The 23,436-nt window shown below is 35.5% G+C and overlaps 1 protein-coding gene across 11 annotated transcripts in view; it reads left to right on the top strand.

Annotated features, from left to right (window-relative positions):
• The window catches only part of ATP11A (ATPase phospholipid transporting 11A), a 111,129-nt gene that overhangs the window by 62,954 nt on the left and 24,739 nt on the right, over positions 1–23,436 (top strand). For all 11 annotated transcript variants that reach the window (XR_009746821.1, XR_009746819.1, XR_009746820.1 and 8 more), the window contains exons 3-17: positions 1,538–1,627; positions 2,734–2,814; positions 6,420–6,527; positions 8,454–8,582; positions 9,044–9,147; positions 11,000–11,050; positions 13,466–13,530; positions 15,145–15,226; positions 16,232–16,382; positions 17,524–17,721; positions 18,366–18,539; positions 19,949–20,112; positions 20,442–20,513; positions 22,017–22,090; positions 22,339–22,442. Coding sequence is in view for 8 of the 11 variants with exons in the window: in XM_061472737.1 (XP_061328721.1) it covers positions 1,538–1,627; positions 2,734–2,814; positions 6,420–6,527; positions 8,454–8,582; positions 9,044–9,147; positions 11,000–11,050; positions 13,466–13,530; positions 15,145–15,226; positions 16,232–16,382; positions 17,524–17,721; positions 18,366–18,539; positions 19,949–20,112; positions 20,442–20,513; positions 22,017–22,090; positions 22,339–22,442 (1,647 nt within the window). In the remaining 3 variants the exon portion in view is untranslated. The remainder of the gene's footprint in view (positions 1–1,537; positions 1,628–2,733; positions 2,815–6,419; positions 6,528–8,453; positions 8,583–9,043; positions 9,148–10,999; positions 11,051–13,465; positions 13,531–15,144; positions 15,227–16,231; positions 16,383–17,523; positions 17,722–18,365; positions 18,540–19,948; positions 20,113–20,441; positions 20,514–22,016; positions 22,091–22,338; positions 22,443–23,436) is intronic.

Below are 23,436 nucleotides of genomic sequence, written 5' to 3'. Positions count from 1 at the left end.
GAAAATATAAAATTACTATCACTGAATAAAATCTGTATGGTCATATATCACAGCAGCAGCTTTGAATGACTTTTGTGCAAGGAAAATAATCAAGTCTAACCAGTTCTCTTTCAAAATTCTAAGATAAGTAGCTGGGTAGTGGACAGTGCAAGCAACATTCCAATCTGATGAAAAGTACTTGATTGCAAAGTGAGAGCACTTGACTTTCCAGCATGGGTGCCTGCCTGAGTTTTGGCTTGCTCACAGGTGATCTAATACTGAGGTAACTATTAAGCCGGCTAAGTGTTTACTGAGGGCATATTTAGACTAGATCCCAATTTTTGGCACATGACAGAAAAAGAACATTTCATTCCTATGTCTTACAAATGTTTAGGCTTTAACCTCCAACAAGTAAAAAGATTACTTGTACATAATAGGGCTTTCACATACAATTAAGGCATAATTCTCAAGGATCCTTTCCACCTGCAGATGTAATAGAGGTGTTTTCCTTCTAGAGCTCTGTCTGTCTTCCCTTTCAAAGTCAAATTCTTAGAATGTCTAGCTCATGGCATAACTTGCATGTCAGCAAGTATAAGTGCAATCTGCCAAGAAGAGACAAGGCACATTTGTAGCAGAACAAATAGATTAGGAGAAGCTTCTTAGTCCATCTCTTTAGACATGAAAGTTACATTGGAGTTGTCATTTTGTTATGTGTCAAATGATAATTTGAATAATAAGATGATACAGTTTTAGTTTTGTCAAGCAATTTTTTGCACCTTTTCACACAGTTTTAGCTGCTGCTTTTACGTGCATTCCGATAAGCAGTCCTTGCAATTTAAAATATTTTGGGTTTGGAGCTACACTGAGCTGTGTAAAAAGAGTATGACTGAACCTACTGCAGGGCAGAGGAAGGAGCTACATGATGAACTCCTTTCTCTCTCACTTTTATCTTATTTGTTCTTCCTTTGAAGTTTTTGGGTTTTGTTTGCACTTTTGTATACTGTTTCTTATTTAATTTTATTAAACTTCAGATAATTTGTAAGATCAGTAGAGAAGTATGCAGCCATTTACTCTTACTCACTGCTATAGTTTATTTTGAGGAGTATTTTTGTGTCTAAGACAAGGTGCAGAAGAGGGGCTGACAACTTTTGTTAACTTGCTATGACTGCATAGTTAAATCTGAGTGCCATGTATCTCTTCAAGTCATGCATGCAAAATAGAAACGACTTAAAAGTGCTGTTTGAAGTGACTAAGAAGTTTTTAAAACCCACTGGTGGCTTTAAATGAACTGTTCTGTAACTAGATCTCTGAATGAGCATTGTTGTTAGAACTTGTTTCAGTCACAAGTATCAACATTATTACAGTTCAGAAAATTGATACAAATCCAACAGTACATGGTTGCCAATTTAAGATCCCGTTTCAGTAAATTCTTAAACAAAGTAACAAAAATACTCCTGCTTCTTGTTTAATTTAATCTTGAATTGTGAGTTTCAAATTTGCTTGATTTTTAGATCAAATGTTTCTCCCAAACATTCATAATCTGTGCATTTGTTTTCAGTACACATTTTGGAACTTTGTACCAAAAAATTTGTTTGAGCAGTTCAGAAGAATAGCTAACTTCTATTTTCTCATCATTTTCCTTGTTCAGGTAAGCTATCCCCATTTTTCAATACATTTCTGGAGTTTGAAAAGGTTTAAAAAGGCGCTGGTTTTGATGACTGAAGAGGTAAATGGTTGACCCTGGACAACCTTTTGTACTGATGATGTGATAAAAGGAGTTTTGTTTCATTTCCAGGTTGTGAATATGAATCTAACCTAAAGAGAAATTGATACCATCACCAGTTTGATGGCAAGATACCTCTTGATAAAATTGAAAAGAATGCGTAACTTTTATTTTGTTATAAGCAAACATCCAGATCAGCAAAACCATTGTTATAAGTTAGATTGATGATAAACTTCTGTTAGTTTTGCTGAATGTTATTTTTTTTTAATAACAGAATGGCAGAAATTTTCTAATTGCACTGGAAGGCTGTGGAGAAACTAAATTACAGGTTCTTATACAATGCTTGCTTAGGATGGTACATAAATATTTGGGTCTGTAATTATTACCTCACACAACTAGTTTGATGCTTTCTAGGTGTCTTCATTATGAACCTTTCACAATCACTTAAATATATTAAACAATAAAAATCTTACAGAGTTAAGTGAAAAGCTGCATTACTTGGCACACCAGATTCCGTAGAAAGAAAAGCTATGCAGATTGCCAGGAAAATTTAGACTTTCTTATCATTTGAGCTCTCTCTCTGCATTCTACTTCTGTTTATATTTGCAGAAGCCACAGCCCAATATTTTGGTGTTTACTCCTTGCATGTGTAAGAACAGCTGTAGCTGTAACATGTAAAAATTACACTATACTGATTTCTAATGTTGCTTAGTAATTTTGTCTCCAAAGCTGCAGCTTTCCGATCTGGTTCTTAAACTCTTGCAAGCAACTGCTTTTACTAGTCATTAATGTCTGAATGTTAATGTGATCTAAATATACTATTGTATCTTACTATAGCATATAGTTTTCAGATTTTGTTGGTATAGTATATATTCTTAAAATTGCATTAGAGTACTATGCTTTTTAATTAAAGTTCCTTAGAGCTTTGTGAACATATTGGTGAAATGATTACTTGAAACATCTTGGTCGAAAAATTGACAGTTTATATTCACAAAAATATAACCAGAAAATATTTATTCCTTTTGTTGCAGTTAATCATTGATACACCTACTAGTCCAGTTACAAGTGGACTTCCACTTTTATTTGTCATCACTGTAACAGCTATAAAACAGGTGAGTAATATAGTGAGCAAAAGTAAAACTAAAGAGAACATTATTATTTGGTTTGTGTATTTCAGTTTTCCCTGCCTTTTTGTGTTAGACTAAGTTAGGGCAATGCTGAAAGAATGATTGTGGTAAATTTTGATATATTTTTGTTTCCTTAGTTTAAGTAGAATTGGTTGCTATATGATGATGTTTCACTCCTTTAATGCAAACTCATAAATTATTTAATAATTTTGATGTTCTTGTGTTCCAAGGAATCATTTCCCTTCTTGTGTTCACTCAGCACAACTCAGCTTTCATTTATTTGTTTCTAAATTGCTGTCCACATCCTGTTATATTTTTCCGTGACTGAAAATGAGCTTAGTAAAAGCTACAAAAACTCGTAAGAAATCTGCTGCTAACCTTCAGGTTTCCTTAGCCTTTACAGTATGAACGGATAATAAAAATTATTTTGGTCTTCAGGGTATATTTGATAGTAATCTACAGTTCATAATGATAGCTGCAGTGCTTTCTGCAGGTTAGGATTGAACAAATGTTACTGTATTATCTCATTTTTAATGTTAAAATTAACCCATAAAATAGATGAAAACCCACACAAGTAATTTTTTTAGATATTAGTTGTTGCTACATCTTTGAGTATAAAAGAACTTCCTAGAAGTTGTTCTGTTAAAATAGAATTGCATAATACAGGTATGGAATTATACAGGTTTGCTGTTTGACTTTCAAGTTAGTACTACCAAGAGGATAGTGATTAAAGTAGTTTTTCACCAGCTATCCTACTGCTGCAGTGCTACCTTTGGCATGAGCACATAAATGTAGATAGAGTCTTATTGAAAGTAGTGGAATCTCAGATATATATGGAATGTTTTAATTCATGTGGAGATATTAAAATCAGATCTGTGTGTTATCAGAGCCTCTGTTATTTCAAATTGCATGTAGATCAGGAATTATTCAGGAATGAGCTCATAATTGCCTTTCTATTGATTTAGCCAGAGATGAATTTATTGACTTTGTGAGTTTCAAGCCAGCTAAAGGAGGACAAGAGGATACCTGATCTTGCAAAAAACCTTGCTAGTGCAGAGTTAATTTGTTGAAAATTTTACTAAATTTGAGCTAGCAAGTGAATTTATAAGCAGTACTTTGTATCTGGTGCCTACAGTACCCTTCTGCATTTACTCTACCATCTCACCATAGCCACAGAATAGTTTCTAATAATTTGGGCTCCTATAGTAATAGTCACAAGTCATGTTCTTTACAGTGGTTCTGTTATGTGTTTGGCTTTTTGCCTTCAGTTTAGTTTAATGATATTTGCTTCTGTAGGATAGCTGTTAATGTAGGCACTCAGTGGCACAGCGAGTTCCCTTTCATGGTTTGGTCTTCTCTGTGTCTCTGCGTCCAGATACCAGCCATTTCCTTCCTTCATTTCAGTGAATGGAATGTGAATGTGGAAGGAGAATCTGCACAAGCAGCATCTTTTGCTAGGCTGCTTGGAGGAGTTAGTACTTTCCACGGGCATAAGGAAGTTCTTTTACTTTGTGTTTCCAAAAAATGTTATCTTTTGAGGGGGAAAAAAATAAAATCCATTAAATAGTTTAATTCAAGACTGCTTCTAGGTCAAAGTGCTCCTTATTTTACCTCAAAACTTGTAGAGATAAGACTGTATTTCTTACGTACCTATGACGGATTTGATGATTAAAACAATGGCTAACAAAAATGAGGATGTGGTGTGTTGACCCTGGCCAGCAGCCAAACACCCACGCACCCCTTTTCTCACTCCCCTCTTCTGTGGAAAACAGAGAGAAAGTGAAGATACTTGTGTATCATATTAGTGACACGTTATAGGGAAGTAACAGCTATGCCAAGCAAAATAAGGAATTCATTCACTACTTCCCATTGGTAGGCAGATGTCCAGTCACTTTCTGGAAAGCTGGGCCTCAGCACAAGTCATGCTTGCTTAGGAGAACAAGTGCCATCACCACAAATGATCCCTTTGTGCCTGCTTTCCCTGAGATTTTCTTGCTGAGCACAATTACATATAGTATTGAATATCCCATTGGTCAGTTTGGGTCTGCTGTCCAGGCAATGTCCCCTCCCCGCCCCTTGCCCACTACCCCCAGCCAACTGACCTCTTTTTCAATGTATGGGGAGGTTGGGCAGAAAGGCTTGATGCTGTGCAAGTACTGTTCAGCTGTAGCCAAAATACTGGGGCCTAACCAACACTGGTTTAGCCCGTTACAAAGCATGGCAGCATATAAGCAGCTGTGAAGAAAGTGAACTCCATCCCAGCCAGGCCCAGAACAGAGGGTAATTTTGATTGTCCCTGAATAGGGTAACTGACTACCTTTACAGTCTTTATGCTAAATGCAGAATTTTCCTTCATTCATTTTCAAAGAAACTACAGAGAGCAGTATCGTAATTTATTTACAGTGCTAACTATATACAATTGAGTATATTCTATTGTAGAATTCAGCTCTTTCTGGTGAGCAAAAGCTGTGATGCATGCAATAGCTAGTATTTTAGGTGTGGCTTTCCCGCTCTGAAGATATTAAATGTTGCACTTTAGAATTTTACTGTAGGTTGGTAGTGGCCTACCACAGCCTGGATTATGACATGTGGTGCCTCAAACTGCAGTTCTATCTATCTCCTTGAGTCTTTCTCCCAACAAGTGGGACCTGATTGATAAGCTGTGCCAGCTCCTGGAGGTATATTACACTGAAGTTAGAAAGACTCTGTGGGTTCCCAGATTATCTCAGAACATCCAAGGCAGTGGTGCTTTTGTTTTGCATTGCATTTTCAATGGTTTAGTGTGAGGTGTCCCTGCCCATGGCAGGGGGTTTGGAACTAGATGATCTTAAGATCCTTTCTAACCCTAACTATTCTATGATTGTATGTACTCAAGAGAATTAGATGTAAAAATGCATATGGAGCCAATGGTGTCTTTCAGTCCCAATTTTTATCCCACAGCAACACATTTTGAATGGAAAGTTGCAGATTCCCTGTCCTTTACTTTGTTTCTGCATGTAGCTTTTGGGCGATCAAAATAAGTTATTCTGCAGTCTCTTAAAACAAAATTCTTCAGGTTGATATATATTGTATATAAGGTTAAAAAGTGTTAACAAGTGTATAACAATCAGAAAATAATGACTACCTTCAGTTATGTTGTTACTTCATCATCTTTCAGTATGAAGTCTCAGTCTTCCAAAATATACTTCTATGCCTCTATCTTCTTGGCAACCCCTTCTAGAAGTACTTTGCACTTACTCAGGAGTCAATAGAGCATGAAAAAGAGATAATCACTTAACCACCAGAAAGTTCTACACTTTGTAAACACCCCTATTCATCAGAATGTCTTCATTAAAATATATAATTTTGTTGACTAATTTTAACCATGAATGTTCTTGTTTGTAAATGTCCAACATGACTGACGTATCAAAATTTCATTTGTTCTAGTGAGAATATATTCTTTTCCCCTCTTCCCACCTCTCCCTCCCCATTTCTTGATAAAGGATAATCTCGATTTGATTGGTTGGTTGGTTTTGTTGCAAGATAAAGCTTATTTGTGTCTTTATAGCCAAATGTGCATCATTGTGTCATTCCATTTCACTATTTTCTAGGGTTATGAAGATTGGCTTCGACATAAAGCTGACAATGCAATGAACCAATACCCTGTTCATTTCATTCAACACGGTAAACTGGTTAGAAAGCAAAGCCGAAAATTAAGAGTAAGTAATTATGACTTAACAGAGTAAGGCTTTACTTCACGCTTCTTGTGGAACAAATTATACAGAAATGCAGCATGATGATGTTGCAGCACTTCTTACATTTCATTGAGATTAGACTTGCAACATACTAATTTTTAATTTAATGCCACTCAGTAAATTTTATAAGCTAGATATGTTTCTGTTTTATCTTGTTAACTCCTAACTGTTCCATTCATTTTTCATTTTTTAACTCTAATTTTTCCACTCATGCTTTGTCTTCTCTCCATTTTCAGTCTATGGTTATGCACATTAATGATGTATTTAAGACAGATTATCATAGCGCTACTGATGTGTCCTATGTATACAACATACATATGAATACATATATATGCAACACATTCAGAATACTTTCTTCATTACTCTTCAAATCACAGCCTCTTCATTGGCTGTTGAATGTTGCTGCATTCCCTTCCTGGCATTTTAAAGGTTATTTTCAGAATTAATCTCTGCTTTTTTTTTTTTTTTTTTTTAAATGAGCAGATTCTTTGATTCTTTTCATCGTCATTCTCTTTAGAATTCAGCAAATTTGATAGCTATTTGTTTGGATTTTTCCTTATTTCTGATATCTTCATTAGGGATATCTTTTTTCTGTTTTGCCTTGTTTGAACGTAAATGGCTCTACAGTGTTTACAGCCTTTCTGCTGATGCCTTTCTCTGTGATCTTCCCTTTGAGTGTGATAGCTTCTGCCTAGGGCTTTCTGGTAATAAAAAAAAATTGAAACATCACATGCTGAGTATTCCTTATACATAACTAAACAGTTAAATACTGCAAAGAAAGTACCACATGACTGAAATTTGTATTCCATTAAGTAATCTATTGCCCATATTTTCTCAATTTCTCCCATTCTTTGCATTTCAGAGACTGTATTTTGAGCAACTAGATAGTAGGAGACAGGCATAAGAAATATTTGCATAGAAAGGGATATCTGTAAATATCTGGATGAATATCTGGATAAATTCTTGGACATGTATTAAGCAAGAAAATGGACTAGAACATGTAAAGGTAGACTGTTATGTACCTAAAGCCTGTGGACATTTGATTAAAGACAAGGTTTCTTTTTCACTGCATCACAGACCAGTTGAGGTTGTCAGGCATGTGTGGAGGTCATCTGGTCCAACCCCCTCTGCTCAAGCAAGCCCACCAAGAGCTGGTTGCCCAGGACCAGATAGCTTTTGATTATCTCCAAGGGTAGAGATGCAATCTGTTAATTTTTTTTTCCTTATAATCATTTGGGAAGATGACCCCGCCAAAATGCATCAATGCCTTTTTTTCTCAAATGAATGATTTAGAGCAATATTTTAAATTTATAGTTGGTTTCCTGTTCTGTGACACTCAAACACGCTGTAAGATTTAACTGTGTTTTCATGACTACAAACTAATTTGCTCACCTTTAAATACGGATGAAAATAGGATGGACTTCTAGTCATAAATTCTGCTGAAAATATATCCTATTTTCATTGCCAGACTTGGAAATCATAACTTTTGCAACTATATAATTATTTTCAGAGCTACATGCTTATCCTCAACAGCCAACAAAAGTAGCTCAAATCTTCAGCTGTTTTTGAAATAATATTTTGTTGTATTTAGTCTTAAAACAAGGATAGTATCTTCCTCTTTCAAATAAAGTTGCAAAACTTAAGAAGGCAGTACTTGCAAAATGGTTATCCTTAAAGGAAATATAGTACACAGCAGACCTCAGCCATTCCACAAGGTGTGATTCAGTTTTTGAGATATTCCTGTAGTGAATATTACTGCTGTGATAAAATCGTGGTGTAAATAAAAGTAGATGAATTTTCTAAATATTTTAGTGAACTGATGTTTTGAAATCTGAAAATCAGGCTGCTACATAAATGATAAATGCATTTTTTGTTGTATCTTTTCTTTAGGTTGGAGATATTGTAATGGTAAAAGAAGATGAAACATTCCCATGTGACTTAATATTTCTGTCAAGTAGTAGAGAAGATGGAACATGCTTTGTTACAACAGCTAGTTTGGATGGTGAATCCAGCCATAAAGTAATTAAATGTTCTAAATTTTCTTTCTGAGGCAAAGCTTGCTTTTAATTTTTCACATTTGACTGCATGCTTACATGTGTGAGCAGATTAACTTGTGTAACTTAGGTTTCTACCAATTGACTTACTTTTTCGTAAAGTAACATTTTATGGAAAGTTTAAAAATGTATGTATTTGTGACTTTGTGCCCAGTATAGACATGCAGATTACAGAGGTAATGCACAAACTTTTTTGTACTTAAATGCTTTCATGGTGACCTGATTAGTTACCACACTGCAAGCTACTTGCATGTAATATAAGACGATGCCCACTTAGGAGCATTTGAAGATGCATCTTACTTGAACTATGAGCTCTTATGTGGAAGTTAATAAATCTGCTTCATGCTGAACCGAAATATATGTGCAGATTAATGTATTCTATATCTGTCCTTTTTTATTTTATTTACACCTTGATATTTGTTCCAGACTCACTATGCTGTTCAAGATACAAAGGCATTTCACAATGAACAAGAAATGGATGCACTACATGCTACCATTGAATGTGAACAACCTCAGCCTGACCTTTATAAGTAAGAAAATAATTCTTGCCATTTTATTTGGTGTTCCCTAACAATAAAGTATAAGAATATCATAATGAAAATATACTGGCTGCATCTGGCTGGATAGAGTGGGCTCCAGAGTGAGCTTGACATCAGCTTAGTTTTTCATCCTTGTTCCTTTCCTGCAGGTAGTTCACTGGTCTGCTCTAGGGCAGTGGTCTCCAAAGAGGGGTGCACAAAGCAGGCCATTTGTGTGGCAAAAAATTTAGAACTTGTGGTTTTTTTTTAATCTAAAAAATAAGAAAGAAATTAAGCTTTACTAATATTTAATACATTTCTTAACACTGGCTGTCAAGAAATAGCCTGTATGTCAGTCCCATGTCACATACAGTTTGTGACAAGTCTTCAGGGGATGAGAGGATATTCTGCAACATGGAGAGGTTGCTTGTGGCACCATGGCTTGTTCTTTTGCTTTCAGCACACATGAATAATGAGAATATGTATTGGTAGACAGCTTCTATCTCTGCTACTTTTTGCTTGGCACTTTACTGGTCAACAAACCACAGTGACGAATCTTTCTTTCCAAAGGCACATGGTCTTTTTACATCAAGATGCATCATAACAAACTCTACAGTGTCATTAGATGTGGCTCTGCTGTGTTGTATATTTTCTCAGCAGACAGGTTGCCAGTTCTCTGAGCCTGGGAGGTTTCCCTTTCAGGGTAACAGACCCACCAGTTCCCCAGTTTCCTCTACCATCCAGAATGCTGATGTCTGTCTTAATCTGGTTTGATTTGAGGTTATCCACTTAGACTGTGATATTGCAAATACAGCATACTGGATCTGACTGAAATGTAGTAACTATTCTTCATAGCAGCCCATTTGGTGTAGTAGTTTTGATTTGTAACAAAACCAGTGTTAATAACACACCCGTGTTTTTGCTGTTGCTGAAAAATGCTTGCGCAGTGTCAAGGGTTTCTCTGGTTCTCACTTTGCCCCTCCAGCAAGTAGGCTGGGGTTGGCCAGGTAGGCTGGGAGCGGACACAGCCAGGAAATTGACCTCAGCTGACCAGAGGGTTGTTCTGTGCCATAAAATGTCATGCTCAGCAATAAAACTAATAGTCTTTCAAAAGTAGCTGTTGCTTGAAGACTGGCTGGGCATTGGTCTGCTTATGGGAGGTGGTGAATGCTTGCCTTTGTGTCACTCGTTTTTTTTTCCTTCACTTACTAATCTGTCATTATTTTGCTTTTGCTCTTCCAGTTCTCTCTCCTATCCTTCTGGGAAGGGAATTAGCAAGAGGCTAGTGCATGCTTAGTTGCTATCCAGCAGCAACCCACTACATACAGATAAAATGTACTTAGAGAGATATTCAGAGGGAAAATTGCTTATTTGCCTTACACTTTTGTTTTAAACTCAATTGTAGGGTTTAGGTTTTGTAAAGAATAGTAATTACACTGGGTTACCTTGGGTAATTTAGGGAATAAGATTTCTTGTTATTTCTTGCTAATGGGTCTACTTAGAATATTTACTTCTAATTTTAGAATCTCTTATATCTTTTTATATGGACATTTTACACTGACTTACTGTTCTGTGTATTTTTCTGTTTATGTGTATCTCCGTGTTCTTGTTTATGTTCTTGGTGATCAGAGCTTGTTCAACTGGAGGGTGCTCACTGTAATAAATACTTTGTAGAAAATATTTCTCAATCTATTCTTACATATGTTTTTTGAAGTGACAGTAATTTTCTTTGTTTTCAAACATGTATGTGTGGTGTATATATATCTGTAATGTAATGTACATTAAACTGAAATATTTGGACATATATGCATAATAATACACAAATTAGCAATGTTGTTAAGCTACATATATACTTCCCTTGCAGATTTGTTGGTCGAATAAATGTTTACCATGATAGGAATGAGCCTACTGCAAGGTAGGGAAAATCCAGAGTTTTTACACACTTGAACATTTCCAGGGTTGTGCTGATTTTGGCCAGGGTAGAGTTAATTTTCTTCATAGTAGCTGGTACTGGGACTATGTTTTGGATTTGTGCCAGAAACTGTTGATAATTCAGAGTCAAGGCCTTTTCTGCCTCTTGCCCCATCAGCAAGTAGAGTGGGGTGCACAAGAGATTAGAAGGGGGGACAACCAGGACAGCTGACCCCAGCTGACCAGAGGGATATCGCAAACCATGTGGCATCATGCTCAGCATATACAGCTGGGGGAAGAAGGAAGGAGGGGAGAATGTTCATAGTAATGGCATTTGTCCACCTAAGTCACTGTTACATGTGATGGAGCCCTGCTGTCCTGGAGATGGCTGAACCCCTGCCTGCTGATGCGAAGTGGTGCCTATTAAACTGTCTCCATCTCAACCCAGGAGTTTTCTTGGTTTTACTCTTCTAATTTTCTCCCATCCCATTGAGGGTAAGGGGGTGTAACTGAGTGGCAGTGTAGGGCTTAGTTGCTGGCTGAGGTTAAAACATGACAAGGTTCAAATAGGTATCAATGGTGAACATTACCTTTGGTTCACCAACAGCATGCTGCCTTGTCTTATTAATAATATGTATTTCTCATACAAGTTTCCAGACTTATTTCATATATAAGTATTTCATATTTTAATCAGATAGATTTATCTCATTTATATTTTTGTCTTTATTCAACTTCAATTTTATTTGACGTGTATTTAGTTTATAAATTACGTTGATAGGATTTTGACCGTGCTTGTACAATACTGCTCCATTAGCAGGAGATCCTGATAGTGCACTAAACAATATGAATAGTATCACTTGTATATTTCTCTGTTTTTTTCTTCTTAGAAATTTAAGAATATGAACATGCCCAGTATAATGTTTAGTTTTAGTGGTGATTTTTGCACATTTTTCTAAAATGTCTAGTGTTGTGTGTTCAGGAAGGCAACATCCAAGGTAATTAATTTTGTATGTTGTGAAGGATGTGATCTGTTAGCCTGGGTCTGGCACTTAGAAGGGTCTGCCTCCTGTGCAAATAGGCTTTATCCTGAAGGGAGTGCAGTGCTTTGTGCTCAAGGAGCAGTCTCAGGACATTCCTTGTCCAGCAACATAAAGAAAAAAAAATGAAGCAGTCGAAAGAGGCACGAGTCTTCCTCTCTTTTCTGCCTAGGATCTTCTGTCTACCACCAAGGAAGAAACTTCCCGTACCTCATTTTGTTCAGGTCCTTGGTACAAAGAGGCAAAGCAATAGGAGGGAAAGCTTCTTGCTGGGGTGATATCCTAGACTCCAGCATATGGGTGGTGTACAAGTGTGTCTACATGTCTGATTTCTATCACAGTCTGCTACGAAAACTGTTTTTTTTGTTTGTTTGTTTGTTTTTAACTTCTTTCTCTTTAGAGATTGACTAATAACAGTTGGCTGGAAATGAAGTTGGGTGGGAGAGGACAGTAAAATAAGCAAAAAAAATAACCTTTTTGATCTAAACAGGAATTGATCTGTGTATAACACAAGAAGAAAGTCTGTGGCATTAAGACTTATATTCCTTGGACAGCACTATTAGAGCAATGGGTGTTTTTTACTATATTGGGATATAATGTCTTATAATCCAAGTCATTCATATAACATCACACCACTGGTTTAGACGAAACTAGTTTCAGGTTGTATGGCCAGGGATGTTTGTTTTTTTTGTCTTTAGAGGATTAGATTAGATTTTGGAACACTTTGAAAAACGTGAACACGTTAAAAAAACACTTGGAGCACATTAAAAAAAACTGAACTTTTTTTTTCATTACTGTGTATATGGTCTGATAATTCTACATGCTTTCTGTCTATAAAGTAGTCCTTGGTTTTGCACTAATATGGTGATTTATATTATTTTAAATTGCATAGGGATCCTTATATTAATTTCCTTATTCCTCAGTAAACTATTTTACCTATATTCAACTTTATGCTTTGAAATGTATACAGTAAATATCAAACAATACCTTATATGCCATTTATACTTAAAATGGAAGAATGTATTTTCCTTAATAAGTAATTCTAGCATGTGGGATACTATCATTTATATAAGCCTAAAAAAGACTTGAATTGCTATTTTTAAAGATACGCACCTTGCTATTAGGATCATGAATCTTTATTTAGGTACCTGCATATGTGGTTCTTGGATGCATTGGTTTAAGACTTGAATTGTGAAATTACGAGTTTAATTTTAGGCATCTACATATATTTAATTTTAACTGAAAGCTTTAAATATGCCTAGTAATTTTGTTACACAAAGTAAAAATGTTTGACTAAAACTAATTTCCTCTTTTATGTGGCTTCTACTAAGGTCTGCTGTTTCTCTCTAAACGTTTATATTTTGTAACATTTATCTTTGCAGGCCATTAGGATCTGAAAATCTGCTTCTTAGAGGAGCCACTTTAAAGAATACAGAAAAAATCTTTGGTAAATCTTTCTATTGATTATTTAAATGGTCTGTGAAGTAGCAAGCAAACATTAAACAAGGCTACAACCCTACAGTTACTACTGACCATATGATTTCTAATGAGTCACTTGATTTGCAACTTTTTAATAAGGTTTACTATTGTAATTGCAGTGAAGTAACTATTAATGATGTATAATGACTATAAAAAGTTTTTGGAAGGAGGATTTTATTGTTTGTCTTTAACGATTACTTAAGGTGACTCAAGAAGACAATTCAATTTCATGTAAATATATGGCTTTTGAACAGGCACTGGAAAATAATGATGTTGTCCCAAAGCAGTTAATGAGCCTGTTGAAAAATCTTTATAATCTGTTTTGCTCATTTGTTGAAACAGACACCCCAACCAGATGTAAATATGGTTGATCAAAAAACCATCAATCCACTTAAACAGTTCCTGATCAAAATTAGACTTTCTGTTAGCAAGTATATTTTATGTGTACAAATTGTCCACATTCTATAAAAAATGTTGCATATTTTAGCAGAAATTGGAAGCACAAACTGAGATTTTTTACTTTTATTTTTTAAAATTCTTCAAGAAAGCCTAGTGGGAGTAGTAGTTCTGTTATAACAGGCCAGTCTTTATCAGTGACTAAAGGAAAAAGGATCCAAATTATCCTTTATCTTTTACAACTTCTGTACTCCCACGAAAGATCAGTGATAGCCATGAACTTAGCCTAAACTACCAAAATCTTGCAACTTTTTCTCAAAACAGAGTGCAAAAAGTATGTATTAGTTTCAACTTCCTCATTTTGCTTTTAGTTGTAGTCTAAAATAGATGGACTAATATAATCAGTTTGTAGAAAGTATTTTTGTAAATTTCAGGAGATGGCTTTAATATTTAATATTTATTTAATATTTAATATTAATATTCTGTTATCTTGAGTATCGGGCAGAAATGTTCCTAATAAGCAGTTGTTTCTGGTCTGCCTTACATATGCAGCATTTACCATTACCCCAGCACAATTCATATCCTGAATTATTTTATTTAGCTATGTACAGATGTGCTTGCTTAAGTACTTTAAGTCCATCATCTTGTTTACAGCTTCTTTTAGTTGCTGTGTTCAATCTTCTGAGGTTTAGTCTTTTGATCTGTGTTCTCAACAGGAAATTTGTAATGTCAAACGATCACTTTTCATTAATTCTAAAATTTTACTGAAGCAAGCAAAATTGATGGTTGCCTTTTATTCTTCTTAGATGTGTCCTGTAGTTTAGCCCTATCTGGATTTTCTTTCACGATGTATGACTTAGCTTCTAAAATTATAGCCACAAAAGAGAACTTAAAAACGCAGGGCGATTTATTCAAAACCGCAATTTGGATTGGCTTTGATACATAGCAACATGTTAGCAATTGGGAACTGTGACTCTGGAATGGGATGTAAATGCTGCTTAAAGTTTCCTAAAGTTATTCTTTATTAAAGCTATTTCTAGTTTCTGAGTATCATCTAAATCTTTGTTCTTTTTCTTCAGACTATAGAGAATTAAAGAAATGATGGAGTATAATAATAAAGTGAATTGTGCTTTTATGAAGTTGTTGTGCTGTGTAATCATTAGTAAAACAAGTTGTCTAATTTCAGGTGTTGCTATCTACACTGGCATGGAAACTAAGATGGCATTAAATTATCAGGCAAAATCACAGAAACGATCTGCTGTAGAAAAGTAAAATTTCTCATATTTATTTTGGGGGTGGAAAACTGCATGTTCGGATGGTGAATAAAAGGGGAGGGTTTTTTTTATTTTACTAAATGTATATGTTTCATTAGAGGTAGAGGGACTTAATGGTTTGTTTTCAGTAAAACCAATTTTTTGGATGCAGTTTACTTTGGATCAACTGCGGTAACACAAAGCCTGTCTGTGGCAGGTTTCCCATGGTTTAGCTAAAATTAGAAGTTCCTTGCAGGGCATATATAATGGGAAAGGAAGACACTGCTATTCTCAAGGAAAGAGCTGACATTGGTTGCTTACTTTTTTAAAGAGAGATAAGTATTCTTTAGTCCTGCTCTGCTATCTGAAATCATCAGCTCTGAGTAAGGTGTCCAAGCCTTGTGGAAAAAAAAGGTGTTAAGGCAAGATGTACTGACTGGCTGACAGCCCTTCTCTTACATAGTGACTGAGCGTTGGTGATGTGTCTTTTTCAGTTCTTATTGATGTATAACCAGTGGCTTCTAGTTCATACCCATTCATCAATGAAAATATAATTTTAAATGTGAAATGTTCTTGCTCTTTTTTTAGATCTGTCTAGAAAGTGTTAAATCATTACAGCTACATAGCACAATGTTCTCAATAGATTTATATTCCATGAAAATACTTATGTGAGTGTTTTCTTGTCAGTTCAGAGAAATGGCATAAAAAGGCCTGCAGATACATGTCTGGTTATTCTGTTATGATTCCATCTATGCTATTGTTTTTACTAATGTACTAGGTTTGCTAAGGTGTCCCACACAGTTTGGAAAACAATTACAGCAGTTTACATTTTAAATAGAAAATCATCCTCAATAATATTTTTCTGTGTTGGGAAAATGCTGTAGAAAAGTTATATAACATCATAGTGTTAGAATTGGAGCAAGTGTTAAGCTGAAGCACAAATGTAGCATTTTTCAATAAACTGTGGTTTATGTGCTAATGGAGTTCTCACTTTGCCTTTATTTATTTTTTTTTTTTTAGATCAATGAATGTATTCCTTATTGTATACCTCTGTATTCTCATCAGTAAAGCACTAATAAATACTGTCCTGAAGTATGTCTGGCAGAGTGAGCCATTTCGTGATGAACCATGGTATAATCAGAAAACAGAGCCAGAAAGGAAAAGAAATTTGGTATGGAAATAAATTTCAACACCAAAAAGTTTTACTAAACCTGTAATGTGCAAGAATCCTACTGAAAAGCGTACACAGCCTGCTTGCTTACTGATCATAAAATGTTTTGTTTGCTAATAGTGGTGACAGTATGTTTGCAGAAAGCTTATATATTAAATTTTTGCACTCAAGTTATACGTATGAATTTAACTGATGAGAAAATGTCATGTTTAATATAAGAACTGTCCTCTTGCAGAGGAATATAGGACTGAAAGATATCTGACAGCTGTTGGTAATCATATAACAGATGTGTTCAAAAGAATCCACTGTGGGAATCTGTGTAACAATACCCCTTAAAAACTTAGTTTGATATAGCTCTGTAACTCTGTCATGAGCATTAGAGACCCACAGGAGTGTTGCCAGTGTATGATGACCCTACCAGAGAAAGGACGTCCAGAATGGATACCCACATGATCCAAAGTAACAGACTGAGCTCAGCACTACAGAAAACACAATATTATGATACTAAATACTTCCAGTGAGACTAGGGGAAAATTTTCTTGGTTACCCTAAATGCATGATGGGCACACACTAGCCAGACATGTTCTAGATTTCTCATTACCACCAGTAGCACCATCTCGGCCTGCTTAGCCGGTTGACTATGCTTCCACAAGTCTCCACCACTGAAAAAATTGAGCTAGGTTATATGCACACATTTTACTTGTGTTGAGAGAAGGAAGGGAAACCCTTTATTCATTAATGAAATGCTGCCTGAAAGTTACGTAATTGGTAATCCTTGAATGAGTTGCTGCAGGTTTATGTTGCTTTTCTGGTAATTTGTGAATGTACATGTTACCATTTTCCTTGTTCTCCTACAGGTGTTCATCACTCTCATGAGTTGCTCTAGAATTTACAGCCATGATGTGTGACTATAGACCTGTAAAGAAAAATACAAATTTTTAGGATTTTTTTCTTTATGCCAAATCTGTTGTGATGTTATATACCACGAAGGCACACACTTGTGTTGAGCTGTGAGCTGTGAAAGGTGTTGCTTACTGTTTGAAAGTTACTAGAAAAAAAATAATCTGCAAATGTATGTAGTCATCTTTTGGTTTTTGATGGTACCTGAAAAATCAATATTTTCATCTTGTTTCTTTGGCAGTTTCTTCGAGCTTTTACAGATTTCCTTGCATTCATGGTTCTTTTCAACTACATTATTCCTGTATCCATGTATGTCACTGTGGAAATGCAGAAATTTCTTGGTTCTTACTTCCTTACATGGGATGAGGAAATGTTTGATGAGGACACAGGTGAAGGACCACTGGTGAATACTTCTGACCTCAATGAAGAGCTGGGACAGGTAAATTTTAACAAATGATAATTTTTTTTCAGCCTTTTCTACCATAAGTTTTTATTTTAAAATTGTTAGGTTTTTTTTTTTTTCAGCTTGAAATATTGAAAAATTCAACATTGATACAAAAGGAGTGTTTCCAGGGCAGTAGCGGTGCCCAGGTGTATAACTGTATATGACCATTAATCCAGAATCATCACTTAAACTAATGTAATTGTAGTGGGGAATTCTGATACCACCCTAAGGACCATTCTGACAGAAACCGATCTAAATCCAGGCGTGTACATTAAATAATGATCCTTGGGAAATTGAATTCATGTGCGTTTTGTTTCCATAAATATCTGTCTTGCAGCATGAAAGCAATTAAAAAACAAAAAAGAGACTGGGAGAAGAGAGAAAATAGATTAAACACATTATTTGTATGTGTTATGAAGCAAAAGATAGCTTTGCTGAGAGTCTTGTGTGATAAAATCTTTCCAGGCCCAATTTCTGTGGAAGATGACTCCCAAAAGAAATTGTCTTCTTCTTCTGAAAGAGCATGCACAAGGATCCTTAAAGGAAGATGTAACCCAGTAATAATCTCAGTTTTGTTAAGAGAACTTGGAAAATCTCTGCTCATATTCCTGCTGTTTTTAATTTGTGCTTATTTGCAGATTGAGTATGTCTTCACAGATAAAACAGGAACGTTAACTGAGAACAACATGGAATTTGTAGAATGTTGCATTGAAGGGCACGTTTATGTGCCACATGTTATCTGCAATGGCCAAATTCTCCATGATTGTACAGGCATTGATATGATTGATTCTTCTCCAGGAGGAAGTGGAAAGGTATTATGACTTGTTCCTGGTTTTTATAATGAAACATGAAAATTGAACTGTGCTGATGTGAAGGGAATATTGGAAATAAAGCATTCTAGAGTTTCACTAATCATAGTGTATAATTGCAGGAAATTCATCACAGCACATACATTTTCGTTTCCTAGTTTAAACTAAGATTTGAAGACTTAATGGGAAGTTTCCCGACTTACTGCAGATGTAAAATTGAATTAAATAAAACCCCCAAATACAGAACTTTCTTTGGTTAGTAGCTAAAGAAATGTAATAGCTGGTTTCCATTTAACATTAGTGGTAATAGGGAAAGCAAGGCAGGAAAGCTCCTCAAGGGTGAAAATGAGTGTTCAAGGCAAACAGTCATCACTGAGTGAATATGCGGCCAGAGAATGGTTTATGATTAAATGAAATTACTTTTAAATGTGACTTAATATAGCCACATTTGAAATGTGTTATACACAGCATGTATAAAAAAGCATGCTGCTTTTTTGCTGTGTAAAGCAAAGTTAGGTGAAAGTTAAGGAGCTTTCATATGTCAGCTAATGAGCAGGTTGTAAATGGGCAGGATAATCATAGCCAAAGGACATTGGATATATTTTTAAATATATCAGTACAGTGTCAAATCATAGTTTGGCCATACCCTTCACTATGCCAAAACAAGGCCTCTTAAAATATGTTGATATAATTCAGCAGCCTTATAGCTGTCACCCACAGGCCTCAGAATGCGGTCCCAAGGTGTTTTTGTCTTGGAATTCTAGTGGCACAGTCAATTTGTACTGAGCAGCGCAGAAGAATAAGATTCAGACACAAAGTGACAGGTAGAATACAGTAAGGTATCCATGAAACAGAAATATTTTTCTGTTGTCAGAAGCTGTCATTACCGAACCATCTGAAATTTCATAGAAGTTGTTTTCTCCAGCTGCCAAAATGCCCACCTCCTATATTTTATATAGCTCTTAAAGATACTCAAGCTGCCTAAGGAACTGAAATCTGTAAACCCTGTTAAGACTTGTGCTTCAGGTGCTGCATCCCTCTGTCTGGACTCAGGACTCTTAAAATTGTACCTCAACTAGTATATGATACAGTTTATTCAAAGTTTAAGTAAAAGTAAAGTTAAAAAACCTTTAGCCACATCTAGGACCCAGGAAGCAAGAGACGTACCCTCTTTTGGGCATCAGGAGCTTGGCTTGCATGGCAATGCTAGTAGCAATAGCAGCTGATGAGCGGTTGTGCGTACCCCTGGGAAAGACTTGGCTCCCCCTAAAGGGCAGGTGACCTGTGACATTGCCTTTATCTGACAGAAACAGTAGTAATTAGTGACATGGAAAACTTTTCCTTCAGAAGGTTATCAAAGCAGTGCATGAAAGTGGTAACACGTAATGGCAACTATTTCTTTTATGTTTTAGGAGAGAGAGGAGCTATTTTTCCGAGCTCTTTGTCTTTGCCACACTGTCCAGGTGAAAGATGATGACAGTGTAGATGGATTGAAGAAAAGCCAGCTCTCAAGAAGATCTTGCATATATATATCATCATCACCAGATGAAGTTGCTCTAGTTGAGGGAATACAGAGGTACGTGTATAATTAGATATTATAATTTTTTTATTTGTGGATCTAATCACTGAAGTTCAAAATTGTTTTAAGCACAAAAATTGTAATAAGAAACACCAAATTGGCACAGCTGATGATTTTCTCAACATACAGTCATGACTGCTCATATTCATAAATCAAATAAAACAGTTTGTGAGTTGGGTTTTGTGGTTTGGTGGGGTATGTTTTGGTCACCAATTCCCCCTTCCTACCCTCAAGAGAAGCTCAGTCTTAAATCCTTATGATATGCTTAAACTGGATAATTATGTATTTGTTGTATTCATTCTCTTGATGTGTGTTCCATTTCACAGGCTTGGTTACACCTATCTAAGGCTGAAGGACAATTTTATGGAGATCGTAAATCGGGAAAATAACATAGAGAAGTGAGTGGTTAAAAATACAAGAAAATAGATGAGGATAATCTAATAGTTACTGATAGTTTTAGAAACTATGGTTAGGTTATTTTTTCCTTTGTTATATGGTAATAATTTTTTAATAGAAAATGGTATGTACGGAGTTTGTCGTTTGCAAATAATCTGTATTTATGGGGGGGTAATATCTATAGAATAAATTTTTATAGCTGGTTCAAAGAAAAATTAAAACAGGTACTGTTCTTGTTATTTTCCTTTGACAGAATAGATTTTGTTGTCCATAATATGAGTAAAATTTTCAGTGACATTTTAGTAGTAGAGCTGTTCAGTGGGGTGCATGTACTTCCAAAAATGTTACTTTCCACTTCCGTAGAAGTTTACTGGTAAAGTCTATCATATATCCGAGTCTTCCTACATGTGCACTCTGCTAACCACACAGGGATTCTTGGACACAAATATAGGAACCCTGCTGGCATTTTTCCCCCTTTTAGGGGAATATGGAGGATTTTTCCTGAAAGTTACTTCAGACTTTTGTGGCTCATCTCATAAGAACTTCATTCAGTATCATTTGGTGGTTTATTAAAGTACTGTAATTACTAGGGATTTTCTCCAAAATGCATCATGGTTTGTAGATACAGGTCTGATCCAACTCCTTCTTAGAATCTGTTGTAACTTCTTAATGAACAAAGCACCGTGGCCTCGTACAGGTTTGAATCCCAGACTGTTGTAAGGACTTAGAACTGAATGACCTAATTAAACAAGCAAATCTGTTTTATGAGCTAAGTATTAACAGAGATGAATCCTGAAGAGATTTGGATTAATGATTGGGATGCTTATGTTTGTGCTGAAAAAGGAAGAATTTTAGATAAAAGGAAATAGGTAAGGTAGTAAATTATAAAAGTATTTTAACTGATGAATGATACAGAAACAGTACAACAGGAGCTTCTGCCTAGAAGGGAAAAGAATATGGGATAAAATGAAATTGTAAAAAACAATGGCAAATATAAAACCAGTAAAAAGAAATGTTTTTTACACTTTAATAACTTGTCAGCCAACACTTGAGCAAGATTTATGGAATAATGTGGGCTCTTTGGGGAAATAGGAATAGTCAAAATTAGAAAAATATTAAATAAAGACTTCTTTGTAAATGCTGATGCATTTCAAGTTCTGTGGCTATCCCTAGGTATTATACGTAGGAATTTACTTTATGAGCAGTGTAGTGCTCTACTGCAAGGTTTCTAGTCTTATAAATAAATTATATTGGCTATATATCTAAAGATGCTTATGAACATGATGCAGACAAATTCTGTTTCAAGTAATTAGGAGCTAGGGGTCTCCCCTGTTTCTTATTTGTAACCTGCTTTTTAACACTGTGGAAGTTCACATTCCATAGTACTCAATATAATTTTCCATGCTAGAATTCATGCTTTAATTGATATGCCTGAAGTTGTAACAACCAATTTAGGGATCTGGAAAAGCAGAGTTGTTTAAAAAATAATTCTGTTTCTGTTCCAGGTTTGAATTATTAGAGGTTTTGAGTTTTGATTCTGTGAGACGGCGAATGAGTGTAATTGTTAGATCTTCAACAGGTAGGACTGTTGCATCCTGTTTCGTCTTAGATGTTTTTGTTTCACTTGGATTTGTTGAGGTTTATCAAAGATTTAAGCATTAATCACACTCTGTGTGTCTGTCTTTATAAAGAAGGAGACTAGGTACCAGCATGACTACAAATGCTATAAAATGTGCAAGAAATGCTTTTGAAGACTTAATAATTTGCATGATTTTTTGAAGAAGGATATATTTGGCCATTTTGAATTCCATATGCTGTCTCTTTCAGGTCATATATTTCTGTTTTGTAAGGGAGCAGATTCTTCCATATTTCCTAGAGTTAAGGAAGGCAAAATTGACCAAATACGATCCAGAGTTGAACGCAATGCAGTGGTAAGATTCCATCTTATTGATCTGTTCATATGATATCAGTGGGGGGAAAAAATAAAAAAAGAAATTAAGTGTTCTGATTTCCTGCTTGATCAGGTAACAGATTTGTCTTCCCAGGCACTGAGGTTATTCTGTGCCAAAGTGCACACAGGCTGTATGGATAGCAGTCCGTGTCACTCTTTTATTTGAATCTCTCCTCCCTCTCACCTTCCAAAATGCAGTTGTAGACAATACGAATGCATAGATATGCACAACTGTGTGTTATACCAGAAGTCATCAATTAGCTTTTTACTATGGCATTTTCACAACTCTAGTGGTCTAGTGGTTTGAATTAACATTTGAGTGAAAGAAAAGTGAAAAACTTCACCGAAAATTTGATTTCTACTTTCAGTCCCCAGCCTTAGCAATTGTAATTTGCTGCCTTTTATTGTTTTACAAGCTCTTAAAAGGGAAAATCTATTAGAGCATGGTGTAGCAACAAACGTGTTGCTTATGGGGCAACATAGTGATCACCCTTATATTTTTGCTTGCTAAAAATGAGCTGTGAATGGCCTAATCACCTTTAAAAGAAATGCAGACTTGGTTTTACCTAAAAATAGTATTTGGAGTTGAAAAATACTAAATTTTACTGTGTCCAAAAATATGCAGAACCCACTTCTATGTAATATGACTGATAGTCTTATAAATAGGGTAAAATTTTCTGGCAGCTAGTACTTGAACTGAAAACAAAGTATTATTACAGGTACGTGGAAAAATACCTACAGTGTTAGCTGCCTTTTTTTGACAGGAAATGTCAAAACTCTTTTGTCAAAGTGCTTTGCTAAGCTTTACTATAAAAAACAGCTGTCTGATAATTACAACTGAAGGATGCTTAATGAAACTAAGGGAATATTTTATGGATCATATCCATCCAGTGTCTATCAGGAAAAAAAAATCCAGACCAACAGCCATTTCTTCATCCTGGATAATTGGAAATAGGGCCGGCTCCTACATACAG

Source organism: Pezoporus flaviventris, unplaced genomic scaffold, assembly GCF_033815535.1.
Source record: "Pezoporus flaviventris isolate CSIRO_AGI_PZ_B2104156 unplaced genomic scaffold, CSIRO_AGI_Pfla_v1 ptg000072l, whole genome shotgun sequence".
Lineage (NCBI taxonomy): Eukaryota > Metazoa > Chordata > Aves > Psittaciformes > Psittacidae > Pezoporus > Pezoporus flaviventris.
Note: the sequence above shows the minus strand (reverse complement) of the source record. Positions and strands in the feature narration are given on the sequence as shown.